The sequence below is a fragment of the Metarhizium robertsii genome (genome assembly GCF_000187425.2).
Source record: "Metarhizium robertsii ARSEF 23 chromosome Unknown MAA_Scf_8, whole genome shotgun sequence".
Classification (NCBI taxonomy): Eukaryota; Fungi; Ascomycota; class Sordariomycetes; order Hypocreales; family Clavicipitaceae; genus Metarhizium; species Metarhizium robertsii.
In genome coordinates, this window is record NW_011942226.1 from 367,458 (window position 1) to 391,065 (window position 23,608).

General features: G+C 49.4%; 7 protein-coding genes across 7 annotated transcripts; 3 read left to right on the plus strand and 4 right to left on the minus strand.

Annotated features, from left to right (window-relative positions):
• Nucleotides 1-1,128: 1,128 nt before the first annotated feature.
• Nucleotides 1,129-2,295, plus strand: MAA_00921 (F-box domain containing protein; the record flags this gene model as incomplete). The annotated part of the gene is made up of 1 exon (XM_007818919.1): nucleotides 1,129-2,295. One exon carries the CDS (start codon nucleotides 1,129-1,131, stop codon nucleotides 2,293-2,295), a length of 1,167 nt encoding a protein of 388 aa, XP_007817110.1.
• A 599-nt stretch (nucleotides 2,296-2,894) lies between these two features.
• On the minus strand, nucleotides 2,895-4,750 carry MAA_00922 (Peptidase S28; the record flags this gene model as incomplete). Its single annotated transcript, XM_007818920.1, has 4 exons — nucleotides 2,895-3,366; nucleotides 3,435-3,576; nucleotides 3,638-3,767; nucleotides 3,842-4,750. 4 exons carry the CDS (start codon nucleotides 4,748-4,750, stop codon nucleotides 2,895-2,897), a joined length of 1,653 nt encoding a protein of 550 aa, XP_007817111.1.
• A 2,805-nt stretch (nucleotides 4,751-7,555) lies between these two features.
• Nucleotides 7,556-8,449, minus strand: MAA_00923 (Phospholipase/carboxylesterase/thioesterase; the record flags this gene model as incomplete). Its single annotated transcript, XM_007818921.1, has 1 exon — nucleotides 7,556-8,449. One exon carries the CDS (start codon nucleotides 8,447-8,449, stop codon nucleotides 7,556-7,558), a length of 894 nt encoding a protein of 297 aa, XP_007817112.1.
• A 736-nt stretch (nucleotides 8,450-9,185) lies between these two features.
• On the minus strand, nucleotides 9,186-10,824 carry MAA_00924 (uncharacterized protein; the record flags this gene model as incomplete). The annotated part of the gene is made up of 2 exons (XM_007818922.1): nucleotides 9,186-9,281; nucleotides 9,340-10,824. The coding sequence occupies 2 exons, from the start codon at nucleotides 10,822-10,824 to the stop codon at nucleotides 9,186-9,188; spliced, it is 1,581 nt and encodes a 526-aa protein (XP_007817113.1).
• Nucleotides 10,825-11,341: 517 nt separating this feature from the next.
• Nucleotides 11,342-12,793, minus strand: MAA_00925 (FAD linked oxidase; the record flags this gene model as incomplete). The annotated part of the gene is made up of 1 exon (XM_007818923.1): nucleotides 11,342-12,793. One exon carries the CDS (start codon nucleotides 12,791-12,793, stop codon nucleotides 11,342-11,344), a length of 1,452 nt encoding a protein of 483 aa, XP_007817114.1.
• A 3,075-nt stretch (nucleotides 12,794-15,868) lies between these two features.
• MAA_11466 (methyl transferase) lies at nucleotides 15,869-16,381 on the plus strand (the record flags this gene model as incomplete). The annotated part of the gene is made up of 1 exon (XM_011413460.1): nucleotides 15,869-16,381. One exon carries the CDS (start codon nucleotides 15,869-15,871, stop codon nucleotides 16,379-16,381), a length of 513 nt encoding a protein of 170 aa, XP_011411762.1.
• A 2,805-nt stretch (nucleotides 16,382-19,186) lies between these two features.
• On the plus strand, nucleotides 19,187-19,645 carry MAA_00926 (Ankyrin repeat-containing domain protein; the record flags this gene model as incomplete). Its single annotated transcript, XM_007818924.2, has 1 exon — nucleotides 19,187-19,645. The coding sequence occupies one exon, from the start codon at nucleotides 19,187-19,189 to the stop codon at nucleotides 19,643-19,645; it is 459 nt and encodes a 152-aa protein (XP_007817115.2).
• Nucleotides 19,646-23,608: the final 3,963 nt, after the last annotated feature.

Here is a 23,608-nt window from a genome sequence, read left to right on the forward strand (position 1 = left end):
TTATAAGAAAATAAATTTTATAAAAATATTAAATTTTTATAAGAAAATTAAATTTTTATAAAAGGCTAAACGGAATTATTATTACCCAGGACAATTACTATCCATTTAATAAATCAGACAACAGCGCCCTGAAAATCAGGGTAGAAGAAGAACCCCAAAATCAAATACAACTTCTACTACGATTATAAGCTATACCGCCGCTAGTATTAACAAATACTGGCGATTAGTAAAGATAATCAGCCGTAACTGTGCAGTAATCAGGGGTTTTATAGTGGTAAGGAGGTGGCTATATTTAAAGAAAGCAGTCTGGTATATGTAGGTCTTATACGCAACAGTGCCGGCGCCTCCTGTTTTTTACGCCAGGCCACTATATGGTACAGTAAGTAACCATAATCCTACTACACCGGTTATTAGTTTACTATCAATTGATCCTTTAAAAACGGACGCCACAGCCTTTCTTTTTTGAGGTATACCCCCAGCCTTTATATATAAAGGTATTAGAACCGCGGAGAGGAGCTTAACGGAATCGTGAGTTTTACTGGCGGCTATGGTCGTATATGACAGTTCGTGTGCATAATTGCTTAATAAATCCTTGGTAATCCTAGGGAGAGAAGCTAGAAAGACGCAATCTTTTATGTCCCGGTCGACCTTGTTACTTGCTCAAATTGTGTTGAAATCGAACAACCCTCCCAAAGCTAGAGGCTCCGCCGAACCGCCACGAAACCATGACGAACAGATTTCCTTGCTGGTGGGTTTGCTAGCTGGCTCCTATTTTCAGCATTGCAAGCTGGATTCAACTAAACAGCCCGTTTTCATGAGCCTACTAGATAGAACTCTGATTCACGACTCACTACCTAGGTAGTTCACAAATAACTCAACGCATTGCCATGGCCATCACGTGCAACTCTGCTGCTGCCTAACACACGCTTGAACGCGTAAAAAGTGAACTCAGCTACGCGAGGAGACCAAAAGCACTGTTGGCATCAATCCTCGCCTCCTTCTCACCCAGAAAATTGGCGTGGGGCGCGTTTTTAAAGCTCGTGCCTCTTTGTTTTCAGAATTTGCCATCATTTCTGTAACACGCATTGTTTGCTCGTCAGCCAACTCGCCACAGCCAAAACTTGGACCATGGAGCAGACGTTTAAGATTGTAGCTCCTCATGCCAGGCTGACCGACGAATGTGGAGGCACGCTTGAAGAGATGCTTAGCGACGGCACGGCCGAGGCACTCGTCAAGCTACTCGCCATCCCGGTTCGGCCTAGGATTGCCGTGAATCCAAACCGATTTGCCTCGCAGATTGCTTCACGAAGAAGCCGTATGTCGGCGACCGTAGCCGTCAAGCGCAGAGGCAACGCCGAACTGCGAAAGTGCCCTCCACGACTTCCGAACAAGACCACGACAACTGCTGGAAGCCGCGTACCGAATACACAATCAGCCACATTTTACGGGCTCCCTACCGAAATTCATCAACTCATCTTCTCTCATCTAATACAAAAAGAAGATGTCCTCAACCTCGGATTAGTGAATCGACACCTCTGCCATGTCGCTCGAGAACAGCTGGTGGATGGTTTTCTCTCGTACTTGGCGCCCTGGGCTGGTGAAAAAATTGTCTATGTGGGAGAAAACACCGAGCCAAATGACTACCCCCCAGGATTGTTTTCGGACGCAGAACTAGAAGACCTTGGCAGAGAGGAATTTAACTTCTATGACGATGACGATGGAGATTATATTAGTACCATGACAGTATCCAACCTGTATCACTTTACGATGCCGGGGGTTTCCTACCTAGCAGGACGGCGCAACCTGAAATTCGAAACAGTTGGGTTGGGATCCTTGTTCTCCAAGGTACCGGCTTCCGAGGACGCTGCGCTGGCATATTTCGGCCCAGCCAAATTTCCTAGTTACGGCCAATACTTCCCTGAAAACCAGCCGTGGATTCTTCGAAACCTCACCACCAAGCAGTTTGTACGTGCAGAAGCCATTGCCCTCCAGCGGAAATTCATTCACGGCCCCGACATTGATTTTTTGGGCTTTGGCCACGCCATCCTGCTGCGCATCTGTTGGTCGTCTGAGCCTGTCCCCGAGGTGGCTCCGGCAAATATCGTGAGAGGAATATGGGCAGGGCACTGTTTCGACATCACTATGCTGGCCAAACACCAGGAAGAGACTGGCGCCGGACAAGGCTGGGCCGATATAAGCGACGAAATTGCAAAGGAGATTGCTACTTTTTGTGAAGCCAATCTGGGACCCAGCTGGCGTTGGCGTCTCTGTCAACCAAGATTCAACCCCTGGTAGTAAACGACTGGCCGAGGCTGAAATATCATGTTGACTTTGGCACATGACTACATCATTCGACTGGCCGCTAGGATGGGAGAAAAGCGTGTAATTCCAAGAGTGCTATCCATCTTGTCAATTCCGACAGGGGAGTTGGGGTGTCGCGTTTGTCACTTTGGCTGCTGGATACATGCAGGGGAAACAAGTAATAACTTGCTTATTGAGCTTGAGTGAGGAGGGGTCTGTGGCTTAGTGAATTGATTGCATTTATTTTATACACTCAGATGTTGAAGTAAATACTCCCGCTTCAGACGCTTATCATAACGACGAGGTAATAAATACCTTGTATACGAGGTCTATGAGATGCCTCTCTCACATAGACACATATGCAAAGGCAATCTATTATAGTTTATACAACGGCCTCGTGAGGCTCTTGGCAGCACTAGACCGATACATGCCCGGAAACAAAGACCTGCGGATCCCTACATCGTGGGTTTTCAGCAACATCAGACTGCATCTGCCCTGCACTCCCTGTTCAGCCGACCACCGATGGCTTGGATAAAAGACTGGTCCGTCTTTGAGGGACACGTAAGACGTCTCCGTTTAATCTAGGCTAGGGTCTAATTCCAGCGTGACCCCGCGTCCTGGCCCTTTTTGTAATATTCATCAACCCACGCCTTCATCGTAGCCAATATCTCTTCCACAATCTGGCCAAGCTCCGGGTTCACAACGGCCTCTTCAGCAAGCATATCATTACAATGCGCCGCCTTGGGAATGACCCAAACGGGAGCCTCGGGTGTTGACTGCAATGGCCCGCCTGGCCGAGCATCTGCTGATACCGTAGCCGGCCTCCACGGGTCGTATTCCCCATTCACCCACATGAGACGCGTGGTGTTCACATCAACATGATGCCAACCGCCGCCCATCCTTTTCTGAGTTTGGCCGACATTTCGGCCCTTAGCAAGCCCATATGCATGGATGCCTTGTCGTGGGAAGAGGTTTCGGCACTGCATTCGGCCATATTCCACGTCGAGGTACTTGGACACAATTCCTGTCGTGTCTTGAGGGCCAGAGACTTGCCAAAATTCAAGGCTATGACAAGTTGTGCGTGAGCCGCGACAGGGTCTGTGTAGTTTATCGTGGGTGAATCATGTACTTACGGCTCGTTGCAGAGGAACCAATACCACTGTCTATTGAGTGTGTTATTTACGGAGAGATCCTTGTATAGGGGGCTGTTCTTGTCATTCATATCCAGGCACGCGACGGTGTTATTATCACGCCAGTAGCCGTATTCCGCACACACTAAATTGATTTGCTAGTGTTGAAGCTTTACCATGTCCAGTTGAAGTAAATGACAACTCACCTCCGGGCAGATACACTTCCCTGGACCACTTGGCAAAGCCGTCCAGGGCTCTGCTAGTGCCAACACCTTCCGCCCCTGGAGGCGTAGTACGACAGCCATTCGTGGGATTCTCTTTATCCGGGCACATGTTCTATTTGTGTCATGTTAATAGATACTTGAGCAGCATAATACCATGATGGGACAAATGATTAACGCAGAATATACCTCGAGGTAGTCGCAGAACTGGTACAACGGGTTCGGTTTATCTGACCTAGCAAACGTCATGCCTTGCCACTCTTGAAGCCCGCCAAGAATAGACTCTACAAAATCATTATCATGGGCGAGAGCCTCGAGGCCGAATGTCTTTTTCAAGGCGTGCTTTTGGGTTTTGGTCCCGTGTGATAAAACTTTATCAATTTGCTCAGTCGCCCGTTGCATGTCGGTAGAACAATTCGTAGGCATAGCTGCTTTGATAGGCTCATAGTATTGCCAAAAGTCGGAAATGATTTCAATCACAGCACTTGTACAGTGGTACGCCCAAAAAGTGCCGGGTGCGAGATGATGCGTCCAGGCTGCAAGAGCACCGGGATATGAGCAGCCCGTTAAAATCCACGGCGCCTTTGTTGGCTTGGACGCTCCATCAACATCAAATGGTAGCTGAACATTATGGGCAAAGTAAATCAAGTCCTGTATAGCGTTCTCAAGGGTAAGGTATTGCAGATTAGTGGTAGACAGACTATCATATGGCGAGCTCTTGCCCCAATATCGATGCTCGAGCACGATAACGGCAGCGTTGTTCGTCTGGGCAAACAGGCCAGGAAGAGTGTTGTTGGTGGCATAAAAACCATCTACCACATCTTCGCCCGGCGTATTTAGCACGATTGGTGAGCCAGGTCCGGCATAGTACTCGGCGTTGTATAGGTAGTGTTGGGTAAAGGTGCCAAGGTCGGGGTTATTATGGTCAATCAGCTGCTGGAAAGTGCCTTCTTGAGTAGGGATATTAGATCTCTTGCTGTACTCTTTGGGCGAACGAGACGGCAGACGGTTCAGGTGGTGACGCCGGGAAATGCGAGCGGCTGACAGCGTGGCAAGCAAGAGGCTTGTTGCTGCATTGATGCAGCTACTCGCGCGCATATTGTTGCACAATGGTGAACAAATAATGAGTAATAGCAGGTGTGGAAGATGACCAAGGAGAGATGGCCTGAAGAATGGAATTTGTCGACAGACCTCAGAACTGACATGTACATGTATATGCTTGGCTGTGACAAGTGCAGGGTAACTGGACTCGGAATGTGTGTTCAAATATTGAATCAATCATCGACCAGACTTTAAGACATTAAAGGTCCTTGGAATTTTAGGAGGCCTTGAGCGACCAGAGGTCTCTATAAATACAAGAAGCCAGCAAGGGCTAGTGCCTGAGGTAGTCATCGCTTAAGGTCTGTTTCCGGTCTCTCGTGATACCTTCCTTTATTGTTGTGTAACCTTTGTGGCCGACACAGTCGTTCAGACCCCTTTGCCGTGTGACATTGGCAGCAGCTTGACGCTATTGAAATTTATGTGACCGCCTCGTCGGGGCCTCCTTGCAGTTGCTCCATCCCCATGTGACATTATGTACATACTTGTCTCAGGCCGGCCCGACAGCAGTAACGTAGTACAGACACGATTTGGCCAATGAAGATGCTGACATGGGAAGTAGTCAAACAGCTACTCCGTAGATGGTCATGTTTCCGAAACAGGCTGTGTAACTGACTCTCAGCTGCATCGGTGATTTGCCGTCACTCCGTGTCCAGGAAGCCTAGGGTGTGGCAGGGCCATGGAATCAATTCAAGCAGCTCACAAAGCCCCCCTAGAACAATAAAAAAAGAAAAGAAAAGAAAAGAAGAAGAAAACTCCAGGAGTGCTCGTACCAGGACCTCATTTATTTGGTCCCGTCTTCGCTACACCTCAAGTACTTTTATCAAGATCCAGAAGGGTACGGGCGTTGCAAAACTGGGGAGGAGTTCCACTGGGGCATCGTGAAAGCGATCAAGGACGACGAGAGTAGATTTGCTGAGTGGCGATATGCTAGTCGGTAAATATATCAATATCTTATAAGATAGATTTATATGCTTATGAAGGCTAACAAAGGTTAATAGCGCAGCCAATGTCGAATCGATTAGAGTCGCCGTTGTCCCCCGAAGCCCGTTGCGCCCTGTTGAAGTAGTTGCACCCTTCAATGTTCCGATGTCACCAGACACTTGGTCAGGTCTGGTGTCCGGTTCAAGTGTTGGTAATTTTATTATTGTCTGGTCGCGCACATACAGGGATTCCCACTGCCATGACATATTTCCCGGTGACGTTTACGGCCAGGGCACTCACAATGTTGTTGGTGTTACACGAAAAAGGCCCAATAGATCGTGAGGCCCAACAAAGGGGCTTTACTGATGCGGAACTTATTAGTTACACGGCTTAAATATATACCCGCGTAAGAGCCTTAGGCCTAAGTATTCCTTTTATATATATATAGCGGTTACCCTTCTCCTTCTTCCTCTTAGTAACTTAAGACCTTGGAGACCCTTCGAGATCATTATTAAATTGAGTCCTTTTGCTCTAAGCCCTTAGATAAGCCCTTCTCACAGTTGGTCCGCCCCGACACGCTCACTTTATCAAATGCCGACGTCGCCACTAAATACATGTATCAATAATATATGTCAATTTAATCTTGATGCACGCCGTGGCGGGAACATTCAAGGGTGACTGGCCGGTGTTTCCAGAGACGCCTTGGCACAGGTTTTTATCCCCCAGCGGATGAGTATGTATTTATGGGGTTTTCTCTGTACCATATCGCGAATGCAAAGGCGTTGAAACATTTCCGTACTAGAGCACGTATTGTGACGTGGGTGGCATGAATCTCGTCAATTACTTTGCGCCGAGGCCCCTGGCTTTTGCAGTACTGGCTTCGGGCTCTCTGATTGTGCCTTGATACGGAGGTCCATAATTCGGCGGTCGAAATTGAATAGTCTCGGGCAGGGGATCAAATAACCGGCTTTTTTCCGGTCAGACTTACCAAATACTCTGTAAATAGTTGCATTTGCCAGGGGATGCAGTGATGGTTGTAGTGGTAGTAACATCGGCTTATACCACCGGTCAAGCCTAGACCCGACGCATGACCACAAGTCATCACCAATTCACAATGATCTATAGGTGTTGCCTAGTCTAGATGCATTACGTTGTCCCCGAACTTGGCGTGATAGAGAACCAAGTGCCCATGGAGATAGCCTTTATCATGTAAGCCATAACTATAAACTGTATCCTCTTTGGTTATTATATCTCGCGCCCTTAGGAGTCGTCTTATAAAACTTTATATACCTCCATAGGACCGCCTGTTAATTACAAATTGGAGGTGAATCGTTTTTAGGGTGATCTGTCAGGGCCGACTCGACGAGTTGAATAATGGCGGATTTGATAGCGCTCCCTACCTCGAGCTGACTACACACATAGCTCTGTTTAGGCGGGCCAGCCATGATTTTGGTGCAGTAGGGAATTGTTGTTCCCATTGAATCGATTGTAGTTACCGTCTTTAAGGATCACGACATCATTCCGACACACGGAGACTTTGACCCTCGCCACATTCTGGTCCAAGGGGGCAAGGCTACGACCATCTTGGGCTGGGAGGTGTCGTGTGACTATCCTGCCGTTGAGTTAAATATGATAATGACAGCTGCTATGGTTATAATCCATAGTCGTCTACAATCTTTGCCCTATAGCCTACCTGGAGTAATTGACTCAACACCTGCCTACTGAGAATGTAGCAAGGCCTGGCTGTGGCCTAAGTGGGAAGGTGTATAAAGTCGGCGCAAGGCTGTCAAAAAGATTCTGAGGCCATTACACAAAGATCTCGAAGTAATACGGATGTGAAATGATGCGCTATACTGATGACGCAGATACACCTGGCGTAGTTCACGCTCCCTCCTCAACTCGGGCGATGGGCCTGTCGACTTCCCAGCCAACCCTGGAGACGATGAAATTACAAATGTCTTCAATTTCATCGGGAATCTTGTACCAGTGCCCTTGGTCTTTGTAGCATTTCCATTCAACCTGATAGCCTGCATTCCGCACGAGTTGTGCCGCCGCCTCTCCCAACACCCACGGCACCTTCTCATCCGCCATGCCATGGCCAAGAAAAACAGGAGTCCGGCACGCCGTCTTCTCTTGCGAGGGGCACTCCAACGCGGGAAGGCTCAATAAATCTCTTTCCAACGCCTGAGCCTTGACGGGGCTAGCCTGCACAGCCGCGTCCCGCGACTCACTGGGCCGTGCGAAGGGGTCGTCGCTGTCAATGTCGTCCTGCACAGCGTCCTCGAGCTCATCTTGATACGTAAGAAAGCCGCTCATGCCGATATAACCACCAATGGGGTGTTCCAAGGACAGCAGCACGGCAAGCGACATGGCGCAGCCCTGGCTCAGCCCCCCGATGATGAGGTTTTGAGGCTGCACCTTCTGGAGCTCCGTCGCCATGATGTCCAGTATCTCCCGAGCAGATTCGGCCAGCCCGTCTAGCTGTCGTTCTTTGCGGTATAAAGGATCGGTAAGGCGGGCAATGTCAAACCACTGCGTCAGCATGGATCGACCAAATGCCGTGGAGCGACGGCGCTTGGAAGTGGGAAAAACGAAGCGGGCGCCGGGAAAGAGGTCTGTGAGCTTGTGGCCAGATGATGTGAGGGCGGTGTCCAACAGCTCTGTGCCAAACTTTTCGCCGTTGGAGCCCAGGCCGTGGAGTAGGATGAGGGTATGGCTGTGCGGTCCTCGCGGTTCGACGACATATAGTCTTTCGTGGGCCGTGAGGCTGGCCATCGCAGATGAGCCGGGGGAGATATCCCGCGTGTGAAAGCGTCGACGGTGCGCGCGCTCACTTGTCTTTGAGCAGGGGTTCAAACAAGGAAGAAGGAAATGTCTCGGTAGAGAATCGAGATGGATTGGTAAATGTACGAGTTGCCCTACCATTGGCCAACCTCGATTGCCTCGTGCCTTGTCATGCTCTTCGCCCCGCTGCTGCGGTCCAATGCCTGTCCTCGATATGTCTGCAATCCGAAAGCTTCAATGTTTGTCCCAAACAAACAGGCAGGTGATGGCCTCGTGTACACCTGTGTTGGCTGAGGTGTCATGGTGTTCCATTCACCGAGTCACGGCTCCGTGATGCGACATGTCAATAAACCAATCCAGATCAACCATCTGCGGCTTTCAAATCACTACACCGATGATATGTGGTATTGTACGACATGGCGAATGCTAAATCGTGCATTTCCGCTGTTTCCTAAAGAGTCCTAGGTTGGCACGTCATATGGATATGGGATATTCGGCGTTGTCGCCTCATTCCACTTCAACAAATATATATTTGGCCCATTCGATGTTACCACAGATTCGCTTGTTTTAGCGATTGGAAAGTTAGCATGTACCACTTGACCTACATGTTGGATCGATAGCACGAAACAACAAATCCTGCATAGCCATATATAACAAACCCTAGAAAACGGCAACTCTGCGTCCAGCGCCATATGCCACACGGTCGTGATTCACGCCACCCATCATCTTATTCCATTGTTGGCGGATGACTGCCCAACAAGGTCTGCGCCGCAGCTAGCTGCTCAGCCGAAGGCATATTCGCAATCATCAGGTACAAAACATCCTACATGCAACGTCCAGATTAGCACACGGATAGCCACAAAATACCCGCCGCAACATACCTCGTGCATAAACTTCCTGACACCCCGGACCAACGCCCCAGGACCAATTGTCCCCAGAACCGTCGGCCCCCTCGCGCTCCTCCTGTCCGTCCTCCGCTCACGCCTCTCCGCCCGCCGCTCCCGCCTCGCCATCTTGCGCTCGCTGAGCCTGCCCGTGACCGCGCCCCCGGTCAGCAGGGCGATCAAGCTCCCACTGCCCGCGGGATGATTCGGATCAGAGTACCGCGAATGGAACTCGGGCTCGACGCCCAGCTTCGCCAGCCCACTGCTCGGATGGTCCTTTGCAAACTGCGCCTGGCCCCGTTTGTCCATGTACTCCATGGCGAAGAGCATGCCGCGCTTCAAGCTGCCCGGCTTCTTGGCCGCCTCTTCCGCCGCCTCCCTCCCCTCCGGCGTGCCAGCCAACTTGTCCAGGTCGGGGAACACCAGGGGCGCCGACTCGGGCCACTCAAAGTCTGTCGTCGCGTTCGAGGCCTGCATCCGCTTGCCTATTCGGCCGGTCGTGCCTTGGCCGGGACTGGACACGCTGTCCGCTGCTTGCTCGAGTGCCGCGTCGAATCGGGCCTGGCTGACGACTTCGCCGGGCCGGCTGGGCTTCCAGGTCAGGATGACGGCGATGAGGCCGAGCGGCCGGAAGAAGTCGGCATTGATCTTGTCCAGGAACGCGTTTGTTTTGGAGCGGCTGTGTGCCTGGAGGCCGACTTGCGTCGCGATCTGCGCCGAGATGGCGATGGCAATGGTGATGGGCTCGGGGACGCTTTGCGCAGCGATACTGGCGACGTTGATGGCGTGGATCCATGGCGACGGCCTCGTTGCCAGGTTCAGTTGCTTGATAAAGTCTGTAAACGTGGGCTGGTCAATGCCCACGTTGTCGAGGACAGGTGCGTATGCGTGGATGAAGCCGCGGGCTCGCTCGCCGGGTCGCCGCTGGGGAATGATGACCGGCACCGGCAGCCGGCTTGTTTCGGATGGCGGCTTTTCTTGTATTTGGTGACTGGCAATGAACCGACGAACCATGTCGTCGGCATCGTCTTGGGTGGCGGTTGCATAGTCGGGAGGTGGTGCGAGCTCCGTCTGGGCATCGTCAAGCTGCCACGCTGCCTCGTCCAACTCGGTAGAGGCTTCTTCACTGGCATCTTGGTCGCTGTCAGATGAAATGGGTTCCTCTTGGGATATTGGTTTGCTTCCCCCGCCGCTGGCGACTGCCGACCCCGAGGTGATGACATTGCCGGCTCGGGAGCTCTCGCCAACCTCGCTCTGCGTCCCTGCTGCTGTGGCCGCGGCCTTCTTCTTCTCGTCTTTTTTTTCTTTGTGGTGGTGAATGCTCTCCGAGGCGAAACCGATGCCGCCGGCCACAGCTCTCACGAGGCCACTTATCGGACCTCTGCGTCGCCCAATTCCTCCAGCGCCAGACGCGGCTTCGTCAGATCCATGGCGGCCAGTATTGCCTGTGCCTGAGACGTTATTGTCACGATAAGTCGACATTGATTCAAGACGGGGGAGCTACGGACGCAAGGAAACGGGGTGTCAAGATGAGTTGGCTGTTCTCTAGAAAACGGGCCTGGCAATTGAAGCATCTTGGAGGGGTATGAGCTCCCCAGCAAGAGTAGGGTTGCGTAAGATTTGTCCCGCATGCGACGCTATCGAACTTTGAGGATTCAGAGCGGCTGCTGATAGCTCCTGGGGGCGTTTGTGTAGTTTTGTCATTGGCCCGATGGAATGGGTTGCTGGTTTTGGCATCCGTCACACCCGCATCGTGGTATGCGGGGGATCGACGGCAATATGGAATTTCATGTGGAGTTTACACGTTGGAAAGATTCTACTTGAAAGCCTGGTCATTTGCTGTGCGGAACATGTTGCTCGATAACTGGGGCTTAAAAATTGCGATTCTGGCAGTTGACATACTACGGCAACGATTAAACTACAAGGAATACTTGACAGAAGAAAAGCGAAATTAAAGGCAGTTGGAGAACCCTAACCCTACCATCCGCTACGATTCCAATCATGGAGCAACCTCTTCGTGATGGTGCCGATAAGCGCCGACGTAAGGACTCCAAAACACACCCATGGGGTCCCAGGACTTTTTCAAGTGGTGAAGCTCCATGATTCTCTCGCCCGTAAAGATATCCTTTAAAGGCTCCTTATATCGCATTGTATTCGGGATCGTCCTCGGCGTTGCGCCATCCTCGCTGCGACAAACGTGCAGCACATCATCCGCATACGGCAGCAGCTTCTCAAAGGAAGACTGCGTAGTGCACCAAGTCACCACGACCAGAAAGAAGCCGCGATCCCGCGCCTCAAGAAACATGTTCTTCCCCGGGTCCGAGTTCCCCTTGGCCTCCAGGACGGCCGGGTTAAAGGATTGGAGGAAGACGAGGGATCTGTGGGCATCCGGCAGCTCGTCGGTAATGGCGAGCCATTTGGCAAAGCTCGAGGTGATCATTTTGGCATTGATTTTTCCCAGTCGGGCGCCGCATGCCGATTTCAACCCCCCATGAACATTCAGAGGCTCTAGCGCGTCATTCAAATGGCTGGCATCGATCATCTTGGAGTCTACCTGAACGGCGACGTTGTTGAGGTCCGACGCGAACAAGACAGAAGCGGCTTTTTCGGCATCACTCGCCGGACCAAAATACTTGACGGAAAGAACAACGGTGGGACTTCCGGCCAGGGGCGTCACAGGAGGCGCCCGTTGGAAGACGAGCTGGGGGTAAAGAGGGCCGGGGACAGGAAGCAACGCCAGATAAGCCTCGACGACATGTGCCAACGCGGAAGACGGGAAGACCATGACCCGTCTCCAGATCTTGTTGTCTGTGAGCTGGAGACCTGCGAGGGGATATACCTTCATCGTGGCCGATACGACAACTCCATGCCCTTGGCCGGCACCACACAGCGCATGGAAGAGCGTTGCCTTGCCGCCTGTAGATTGTGCGTCGACTTCAATGACCTCCTCGTTGGCCGTGACCAACCGAAAGGATACCGCGTTGTCGACCATGTATCCGTGTAGTCCGGCGTGAGAATTGTGTCCCCCGCCCAACAATGATCCGACAACACCGACGGCATTCGAGTCGCTCAGGGGTGTGTAGAGGCCATTCTCGGTGAGACACTTGAGAAGCCGGCCGGTCGTGACACCACCCCCGACTCTCACTACGCCAGCATCTTTATCGACGTCTATGGACTGGAATAACTTCATGTCCATGTATAGTGTAGACGAGTCGACGGGGACAAAGGTGGCGTGGCCGCCGCCGCCAACTACAATGGTCAGGTGCTTGCTCTTGGCGAGACGGATCGCAGAAATGACATCCTGCTCTGACCCCGGTATGCTGACAGATGCTGGTTTTGACACGTGGAGGTCGGACCACCTCGATATGACGGCCGCGGTCGCATCTACATTCAGATTTTGCGTGGTCTGGTTCTCGGCGGACGGCGCCGGCTTTGGTTCAGCTGCTGCCATGTCGGTCCGCCGTATTTATCGAATCACTGAACCGAGTAGCAGAGGCATCTACAGTGGTTGCACAGGCTATCAAAAGAAAGTCGCGACGCCTGACGTCTTTTTATAATCTGATAGCTCTCATCGAGCATGCAAGCTTACTGTGGCGTTGGTGCAGCTCCCTCCACGGTACACACGTATCGTGATATAACGTTTAGTGGCGTACTGAGCTAGTAGACTGTCGATAGTGGGCGTTGCACCTTTGTGATACTCGCTGCGTTCTGGGCCTATGAGCAGATGCCCCGGCCGTTGGAGGCTCTACCTGTGTGAGATGTCCATGGTGCGAGGCGTTTGGGCGAGAATCGCAGCCGCCACGGTTGATCATTGCCGTCAAGGTCTGGACCAGCCTGACTGTGACGCGCCTCTTGGGCTAGTATAACGATCAATATTCTAGATCCGTCGATTCCAGCCGCGTATCACGTAGAAAATTAGCGCCAACTGTTCGACGCCGGCTTCTCTGTGCGCAGCTTGTCGGCAGAGGTTCTGAAATGACAGCGAAAGAGATTTTAGGATATCGCTCATAGCAAACTTACGCTGGTTGGCTTTATTGTTACGTGTATTCTTTCAAGTTCCAAGTCTTAGGCTCTGATACGTGAGTCAGTATGACACGTCCGGGTTATATGCATAAGCTTGGCAGGAGATGGCGCGTCAATGAGTTTACCCTGGCAAAATATGCATGTGGGTATTACGAGGTATTGACGTTTCAAATAAGTCAGGTCAATGCTATTTGACACGTTAGGCATTATGCGCTTGGCAGTCGGGCGAGCTGGACGTCAAGCATCTCACATCCAACTGCCCGAGGCCCCAAAACACCAGACCAGACTCGACCTTTCCCAATGCTGCACGTACCTGCAGGCGGTTGATCCCCAGAACAAAACCAAGCTACCAGACGCTTTATTGCTAATGTTGTTTAATACGTCTGGCGGACTCTAGGTAGTAAAGGCTCCAAGCCTCCAAAGCATTAACCGTTTAGGCCACAAGGGTCCGGCGTACCTCGGGGCATTGTCTTGTCTCATTTCCTTGAGACCGCCAATTTACATGACTCGGCGTGCTTATCGCGGTTTATGCATTATGCATATTGAGTAATCCGCTACTCTGAACCTAGCCTAATATTATAATAAGCCTCTTGTATTAAATATACCTACTAGTTATAATATACTTAACTTTGTAATATGATTAGCTCGTATTTATTTTGTACTTAGCATATATAACTGCTTTTAAGTAAATAATTATAATATATTATTATACTATTAAGAGTAGGTATTTTAGTAGTAGAATTTATTATATTAAATCTTGTCTAGCTAGCTTTTAATTTAATATAAAATTTATTCTTGCACCTTATTTTATTCCTTTAAGTATTATTTCTTATATATAATACTAATAGACTTGCTTATTATAATCTAAATATATAGTAAGTAGTACTTTAAAGCTGCTAACAGGTTAGCCGATATATGACTCGTGAAGTAATAGTATAGCTAGCATGCCCTGTTAATTATAAATTATGCGCGTGCGTACACGACTCAAATTAGTACTTAAAGTGGGCTGGTATACGAAATAAATATAATAGCATGAAAACTTTATTTTGCCAAGTCGTCTTATACTATAAAAATTTATGCAAAATACTAACTTAATATAGCGAATATACTTACAAAAGGTAAACTATATTTATAATAAGCGAACTTACATAATATAATATAAAGTTTAATTTCTATAAATACTACCTAGTATTCCTGTTTAGCTCTACTTAAGACTACTATTATTTACTCACAAAAACCGTTTCAAATTATCTCAAGTTATACAACTCTTATTATTTGCTCTTTTATCATGAAGCTTCAAGCTACAATCCTGTCGGTACTTGCGGTACTTGGAAGAAGTGCTGTAGCTATTCAGACTTCAAAGACCGGAGATAAATCGTTGGGTACTCCTGAGCATCTTATTAAGCTTGTAAGCTTTGAGGCAATCGTATTGTAAGACATTATACTAATTAATTTATAGACATTAGATCACTTCTTAGACGTATATCAGGCTTCGGATATAGACTGCAATAATGCTTTGGTAAAAGAAGCCCGAAATAAATTACTAGACTTTTATTTACTAATATAAATAGGTTGATCAAGATATAGTAAGAGACTAAAATTATACTACTAGACTTTTACATGCTAATATTAGCAAAAAGATACGTTGTAAAATTACTCTTGGGGTAAGTAAAATATAAGTATAATTTAAAAACTATAAATTCTAATATATATTTATAGGCACCAGGAACACGAGGAAAAGAGGACCTTAGAAAAACTTGCGAAGAACTTGGACCTGTAAGTATAATATTTCTCTAAATTATCAGTACTAATATATATTATAGTGCCGTACCTGTGATATTGGCCCTGTACCTTATTCAGCGGGGGAAGTAGTACGTAACTTTACTATATATCGACTAAAGCCTACATGTAGGTTCTAATCGACTTTAGACCTCGGTAACCTGCGGTCGTGGACGAGAAATAAAGGGCCCGTCGATCGAAGAAACCCTGACTAAGGCGATAAACCAAACGTGCAGAATATCTGGCATTAGGCCAGACCAATGCCAAGAGTTCAGGGATGAATGCACTCAATCATTTTCCAATAACGGCGAAGTGCCCGACCCAGCCACTGTATATAGATGTGTTCAAACGAAGGCTGAGCAAACATCAAGTAAGTATATATAGCAAAAGGTTGAGAGATTTATTACTAACACTTAGCAGGTGAACCAATTTGGACTTGAAAAGTAGTAGTAAGTATTACTATTATGTGACAGCAAATGCTTACACAGAATTCGTGGAGTAGAGTTTAGTTCTCTACGCGTTATGCTAGTATATAGCAATAAATGCTTATACAAAAAAACTCAGAATAACTTTTCATTCTTCGATGGTTATACTATATAGTATATATATAAGAGTATTACTCTCCTAGATAGTTTCTCTTATAAATGCCATCGCCTTTTTTGCTCCTTTTTTTATACTTATAACTTATCCAACCCTTTAATAGACCTCGTGCAAGCTTCAAATGATGGCGATGCCGTCGGCCAAGAGTTTCCGGATTGGCACCCTGAACGTGGAATTCAACGCCGTAACCTCCATGCTGGACGACGTATTCGGCCAAGACGTACGCTTCAGAAAAAGCATCTTGACGTGCGGTCGCATAAGTGCTCACAATGTCGTCGTTGTGCCTCTGCCGTCGGGATCAACCGGTACCATGTCGGCTTCCACAGAGCTCAACCAAATGAAGAGCAAGTTCTCCAGCATCAAGTTTGACGCATTAATGGTTGGAATTGGCGGCGGCGCGCCTGGCACGAAACGTGACGTTGGACTTGGCGACACTGCCGTCAGCGAGCCTGACGCCAGGTTCGGCGGCGTGGTGCAATATGATTTTGGAAAAATTATCCACCACGGACAGTTTGTGCTACACGGCGGCACCTTGAACAAGCCCCCGAGAGCTCTGTTGAGCGCCATGCTTAGACTGAAGGCGAAAGAAGCAAATGGCGAATCCGGCCTCATGGAGCATGTCAAGGCCATAATGTGACAGTCCTGGGAGATTTGAGGATCCAAGTCCTGCCGCCGATCAATGTCTTATATGAGGCGGCGTATAATCATCCGCAGGGGCAGGACACTTGCGAACAGTGTGATACGACCATGGCAATTAAGCGAGAGCCTCGGCTAGGGGCTGTGCCTGTTGTACGCCACGGACTGATTGCATCTGGAGACTAGGTAATGAGGGATGGTACAACTCGCGATAGGTGGCGGGATGAATTGGGTATCATTTGTTTGAGATGGAGGCTGCGGGACTAATGGATAGTCTCGGATCCCTTGTGATTAGGTTCATTTGTGATTACTCTGATTCGCACAAGAATAAGGCATGGCAGGCTCTTGCGGCTGGAGGGCAGCTGCGTATGCTAAAGCCTTGCTCCATGTTCCTCCCCCAAAAAAATAGTTGAGTGAAACAAGAGAGCAACTCGTAGGTTGTTAGTCTTACATCTAACCTGTTTATTAGCACCGACAGAGGACGAAGTAAACAGTGCCTACCGGTGGGTTTCCAAACACCCCGAGCTAGCAATCCATCAAGACAGCGTCAAAGACAGAGCAGCAGGGATGAAAGAATGGATTTTCCACATAGGCGAATTTGAGCACTGGCTCGATTCCCCTGGAAATTCCTTCTTGTGGATCAAAGGAATACGGAAGTCCAACCACCTTTGTCCTCTCGAGTCAGTAAGACTAATCATTGTATACATGGAAGCCGGCGCGGGCAAATCGATCCTCGCGCAAGCGCCAAATAACCACGCCTCGACTCCATCATGCACAACTATTTACTACATCTGGGCTAGTCCCACCATAATCGACAAAATGCAACACTCGTGCTTCCTGACGTAGACCCGGAAAATTGCAGCTGCCTTCTTCTACTGTGTCTTTAACAACGAGAAACCAAGGAATACACGAGCAATTTTGGGAAGCTTGGCGTCTCAGATTTTCCAGCAGAGCCCAGCCGCTTCTCAATCCATAGTTGATCACCAACGGGCAAAGCTTGGAACTAACATACATTCGCAGTTGGTACCGCCCGATGAAGACGCCCTTGTAAAGATAATAATGAGAAGATTCCATGCCCTTGCTCCCATCATCCTGATAATTGATGCCCTCGATGAATGCCCTGGCAAGGGTTCTCAATGTGTGCAGATGGAAATCACAAGCAAGAGGCTTTCCCTGTACCACAACACGGAGGGCAGCATGAAAATTCTTGTGACCAGCAGAGATGATTATATTCTCAGACACAAATTTCAGTGTTTGCCATCCATGTGGCTTGTAGATTATACACACTAGGACGTGGAGTTGGTTGTTGACGGCTATATAGTCGAGCAAAAGGAGTTGACGACGCGACGTATATCGATGAAATGCTGTTGAGGGTGCGAGATGCAATACCAGATATGGGGAGCACCATATAAGTAAAGAGAACCTTTTTAGCCCAGGATTTTAAAAGTAGATTGGCACCAGAGTAACAAGAGCAAATCTAGTTTTGTTTCTGCTTGCCACATTTCAGCTCAACATGATAGGACGTTGCCAATACAACGATGACGTTGAAGATACCCTGCAGGTACTTCCAAGTAGTCTACTTGAAGTTTATGATCACATCCTTTCCAAGATGGAGTTTTGAGCAACGTCTCCAGAAAACCCCCGGGATGCTGCATAGAGCGTGAAGAGTGCTCGAGTGGTTGGTTGCCGCGAGGTATCCCCTCACGTTAAGGGAGCTTTCTCACGCTGTATCTCTAGAGCCAAATCATGCAGAACCCAGTCTTGGAGGGATAGTTAATGAAGACTTGCTAACCGAACACTGTGGAGAGTTGATACACATCAACCAGGAAACCAAGGAGGCTATGTTGTGTCATTTTTCAGTCCGGGAATACCTCACTTGGAGAGATTACACGAACCTGCAAAGAGCCCACCATGGTAGCGCTTTAGGCTGTCTCACCCGTCTCTTGTTCAATGCTTTCAAAGAGCCTTACGACGGCATAACTGAGCTGGCCCGTCGCCGGGAAGCCTACCTGCTCCTTGCGTATACAACCTTGTCCGTAGGAGACCATTGCAAAGAGCTGCAAGAATGCGGCCAAGCCCTCTTGTCGCACCTCGATCGACTTCTTCTCGCCGAGCCGTCTATTTCATGTATCCGGGGCACGGGCTGGCGGCGCGGATCAACGGTTGGACAGATCGAGCCACAATTGCCGTTAGTTGTCCACCTATTGACGACGAATACTGCAACGTATTTGACGAGTGTTGCAAGTTTCGCAGATGGGTACCAAGGGATAATGAGCCGCAGCCAAGTGATGAGGACGGCCGAGAGCTCGCGTTCATGTGTCTAGCAGCACAGAAGCGAGACTTGGCTTCTTCCCGGTCGAGTTACCAGTCGTGGATGCTGCTCTATCGCATTCTAGCGCCTAAGCAAGGATTACCACGGCAATATCCCGCCGCTGTACCTTGCCGCTCTTTTTGGTTGACACAAGGGAGTTGAATGGTATCTTGAGCAGGCGCCGGGGCGCTTGACGACGAGCGACTTGAACCATGCGCTTGGAGGCGCGGCCATCAGCGGCTCATTTGAGCTTGTTGACAAGCCGATCCAAGCAGGCGCCGAGGTACATGCGCATCTGTCACAAATTGGCAGTGCGATGCGAAGTGCCGCCTACTGCGCCAACCTTGGGGCCGTGGATGCGCTTTTCCGTCACGGAGCGCGGGCCGACGAGCCAGGCGATATATATCGGCCGGGGGGACTGCGGGAAGGCGCTCGAGTCGGCAGTGATTTCCGGCAATCAGCAAGTCGTTGAGCTGCTTGTTTGAAACGGAGTTGATGTCCATCGCGGCACGCTATGGCACGGATCGCCACTTACGGTCTCCCTTCAGCAATCTGAATACACGCCTCGTCGAGTACCTCTTGAGACAGGGCGCCGACCCGGCCGTATTCCGTGGTGACGAAATTAGCTCCGTCTACAGCGTCGCTTTTCTCCCTAAATCTTTGGAAACATGCCGCGTTCTCAGCTTGTTCCTAGAAGCCAAAACGGGCTGTCGAGGCGTCAATCTGAACCCCTTTCCATACGGCAGTCCGCTTCAGGTAGCCTGCTATGTCAATCGCCAGGAGCACGCTCGCATCTTGCTGTCCAAAGGCGCCGAAGTCAATGCTACATCCGGTCAGCTTGGCGATGCGATGCAGTCGGCCTCGAGACTCGGACACGGGGGACTTGTGACGGATCTGCTGCAACGTGGCGGAGATGCCGACTCCGGGCAAGACTCCTGGCCGAGAGCAACGTAGGCTTCCGGATCTCGTTTCACGGCAGAATTGCCTTTTTTGAGGCGGCCGGGGTTTATTCGAGTACTGGTACCATGAAGACGCCCGACACCGCGACGACAGGTTCCCAGGTTTTGCCTTCCAAGCCCCTGCCCTGCAGGCCGCCGACCGATAGCGGACTGACAATTGGAACCGGATTCTGCTTCTTCTTGGAAATGAACCGACCCATCAACAGGGCCTCTATGGGAACCCGCTTCAGTTCGCCTCGTTGCTGGGCGCGAGCGACGATGTGCGCGGTCTTCTAGACGGGTGCCGGGTCGATTTTCCCGCTCGTGGGGTTATTTGGCATCGATGGGGACATGCCTTGCCGAGAGAAACGAGGTGGCATCCTACGAGACGTTTTCCACCCGAAATGCCGTGGGTTGTGGCCTTGACTGGCCGCATGCTCGTCTTTACTTGACCAAGAACGGTCAACAGCAGCGTGAGTCATTCTCATTTCATGGTGGCACCGAGCCCATGTAAGTTCTGACACACGCCCTTTCATCTAGATCCGGAAATCGAGGTCCCGGCTGAACACCGAATGTTCCCTGCTGTAGGCATGTGGTACTGTGGGCAGGGTCAACTTTGAGGCGTTGACGTTTAGTTACAAAGGACTGCTGGCCTGACTGCTTATTCATTTATAGCATTGATACATGTGTCACACCGTTCTTGGCCACGATGCGCAAGCTAGACTGACGATGTGTTAGTTTCTTGTCATGATCCCCCCCAACAGTCAGAAGAGTCCACGTACCTCGATGGGTCTAGTAGCAATGGCAGCCTCGCAGCCTTGCTTCCCAAGTCCTTGTTTCTTTGTTTAGGCAATAATGGCTTGAGCGTAGCGGTTTTCAGAAGCTTTCTGACCGGTGAGGTTGCCGCGTGAAGGAGGAGCATTACCGCCGGCGTTGGACTCGCCAGTGACTATGTTAGACGTCGGCTAGACGGGCTGGATTTGGTGTATTGCAGCTGTGAGAATAATGCTGCTTACATGCAATTGAGTATCCTGGATGTTTTGAGGGATACAGAAATCATCGCTGTCAAGTTGAGCCGTGAGTGTGACTTCGTCCGTCCCTGTGGCAAAGATATTCACTTCATGCAATGGCGCTGGGATGCCCCTGTCAGACTCTCCTGTGTCGACATCAATGACAAACCTATCCAATAAGCAATATCCAAGACCGGCCACGTCTTGTCTTCGCCCTCAATTTTAGCTCTTAGAAATCGTTGCTGCATCGCAACTTCGGACAAGTACGCTGCCGATAATTTATCCGGTGCATGGCGAGAGATGGGCTCGACTATAGATATCGGGCAGATTGTTAAACCTCGAGTCTTATATTCTGAAACCAGATAAAGAAGACTGATCTGATCTCCCTTTTCCTTTCCCCTTTCTGTTTGAGATAATCGAGTCGGCGTTCGAGGGGCTGTCCGTGCTGCCTACTCGAGCATCAGCCTATTAGCTTCTTCATTCGACAGCAATCCAGTCGAAGTGTGTTGCATATGGTGATTACCTACCCCAGGGATTATTTCAATTTGACTTCACGTGTAGCTAGCTGAAGATGGTGTGTCGTCTTGGGGTGCGCCAACCAAACCACTCCGGCGTAGTTGCTAACCGTTAAAGACAAATCCGAAACCAGGGCATAAGAGGAGAGCTGCGGCTGAGAAGACATTACTTCTTCGGAATGCCGATGCTGAGCTGGAGGCATCTACGGTGACAAATCAGCTAACATACGATCGTAGGCATCTACCTTTCAAAAAGGAAGATACTGATACCTCCGACGGTGTGCGGCTCAACTCTCCTCACACGTTGATGAAACTTCCCCTCATATTCCAGGTGACTCTTGACCATCGTTTCAGTAGATTCCCATCTGCGATTAAAATGTTGGGTCTCTTGCGTGGATAGGCAATTAGAAGGCTATCGCCACGATAACCTCCCCGGTGCCATATGATTTATTCTATATTCACGTAGCTCAAAGCTGAAGTCGTGTCCGAGTCCAAGGTCGTCTCACACCACTATGTGGCGGTAAGCACTTGTGACCAGGGCTTAGAGAGGGCTGGAAGCAATAGCTCAATTCGTCTAATAACACCGGACTCTTCTGGTATTGAAGGTCCTTGGTTTTCATAAAGCCTTGGCACTAAAGAGGTCTACTTATACAAGCAGCGGTAAGCCTCTATGAGGTTCTCAACCATAGGTCTCGTGACCCATGGCGTAACTATCGTTAATCGTGTGATGGCACTGTACTTTGACTTGTCGCCAACTCAAACTAGATAAAGAGAGAATATGGCAGGGTTTGTAATTGGCTTCATTTTTCTCTTTTGGACGTCAGCTCCGAAGGGCATCCGCCTGGTCGGTTGATAATATACTGGTTTGCACGCTTACATGCTGTCAGTCTCGAGTAATCGGTTTCCACCCAAACCAAAGGCCTTATATTTCTCAGTGTAGGTACATGTATACCAGACACGAATTTCCTTCAACGTCTGGCTTGCTGTCCACTTTTCCTACCTCTCTTAAAACATCGAAGATGTTTGCCTCTGGTCCCTTCGTTCGTAGCCAGCTCGAGTGGCGTTGAACCCTCTGTGCCCCTGATTTTCAGTGTTGCGCCGTACTTTGCCAGCAGTTCCGCTATTTTCCACTCCGTTTTCTTTACCGCAAGGTGTATTGCAGCTCTGCCTTTGGACTGCGCGTTAACATCTACCCCATGCCTCCCAAGCAGATCCACGACCGTCCAGGCGTCGTATTCGACCGCCTCGTGTAACACACTCTTTCCTCCTTCCATTGCGTTGATGTCTGCTCCCGCCTCAATAAATATTCTCGCTTTGGGTGCAGATGTATATGTCGCCGCCCAATGCAGCGCCTGTGACAAATGCCTCCGCTCAACGTCTCTTTGCGCTAACAAACATTTCCGCACGCATCAACTTGCTGCAGCTCTTTCCGTAACGCTGAACTACCAACTTCAGCTCCAGCCTTGATCAATTTCTTGATGGTATACTGATCCTGCTAAGTTACTGCCAGCATGAAGGCTTTTTGACCGTTGGGTGTTTTGACGTCCACATCTTGGTCCACCAGAAGCAGCGGAATGTCCGTTCTGTTATTATCCACGGCCAGCCCAAGTGCTCTCTGCCCGTTTTGTGTTGTAACTTCCAGGACGTTATCAACTAATTTTTAAAGTATATCCGTGCTTTCTCTGTCAATAGTCCACTCCAACGTTCTCTCCCCCATGGATGTATTATAATCCAAACTGCCGTTCAGCAGTAAAAGTTAAAGTATACCCGAGTTTCCACTGTTTATAGCCAATAACATGGCATTTCCTCTGTTCTTTTTCCATCCATGCACGTTCCGGTTAACTCGAAGTTATACTTTGTTTCGGCGATTATTCATCACCGCCCACTGCAGTGTTGTCCGTTTTGCCTGCTCATTCAGAGCTGCCTGACCACAACCTTCACATATGTCGACCTTTGCGCTATTCGCCAGTAGTAAACCAATAGCCTCAACACCTGAATTCTCGGTCCATGAGGCGTAATACAGCGCCGTTTTTGCGTATACGTCTTGTATCTTGACACTTGCCAGTCACTAGCAACCGTTCGGTATTATCTAGAACCATGCGTCATCATTCAGCACCCTTTTTCGCAAAGTTTCGGAGAGCGTAGGACACTTGTGCACAAAGTTCCCGATTCTCCATAATAGATTATTTAAGTTATTGTGTATTTTAGTTGACTGATTTGGAGCATGCACTCGCCGAAACTAATACATTTGCGGCATCTATAACTGACTTGGCTACTCGTTTCAGAATAAGACAATCGAATAATACCAAGAAGAATGGCTAATTAGATAGTGGTGAAAAAATAATTTTATCCGAGCTTATTGGGTGATATAATGGGCCGTTGCGCCGGCCAGACCTTCGTCGTTGGTGGAGTTGTATAATTTAGGTCTTCTATTTTGACCTTTAATTTTGACCT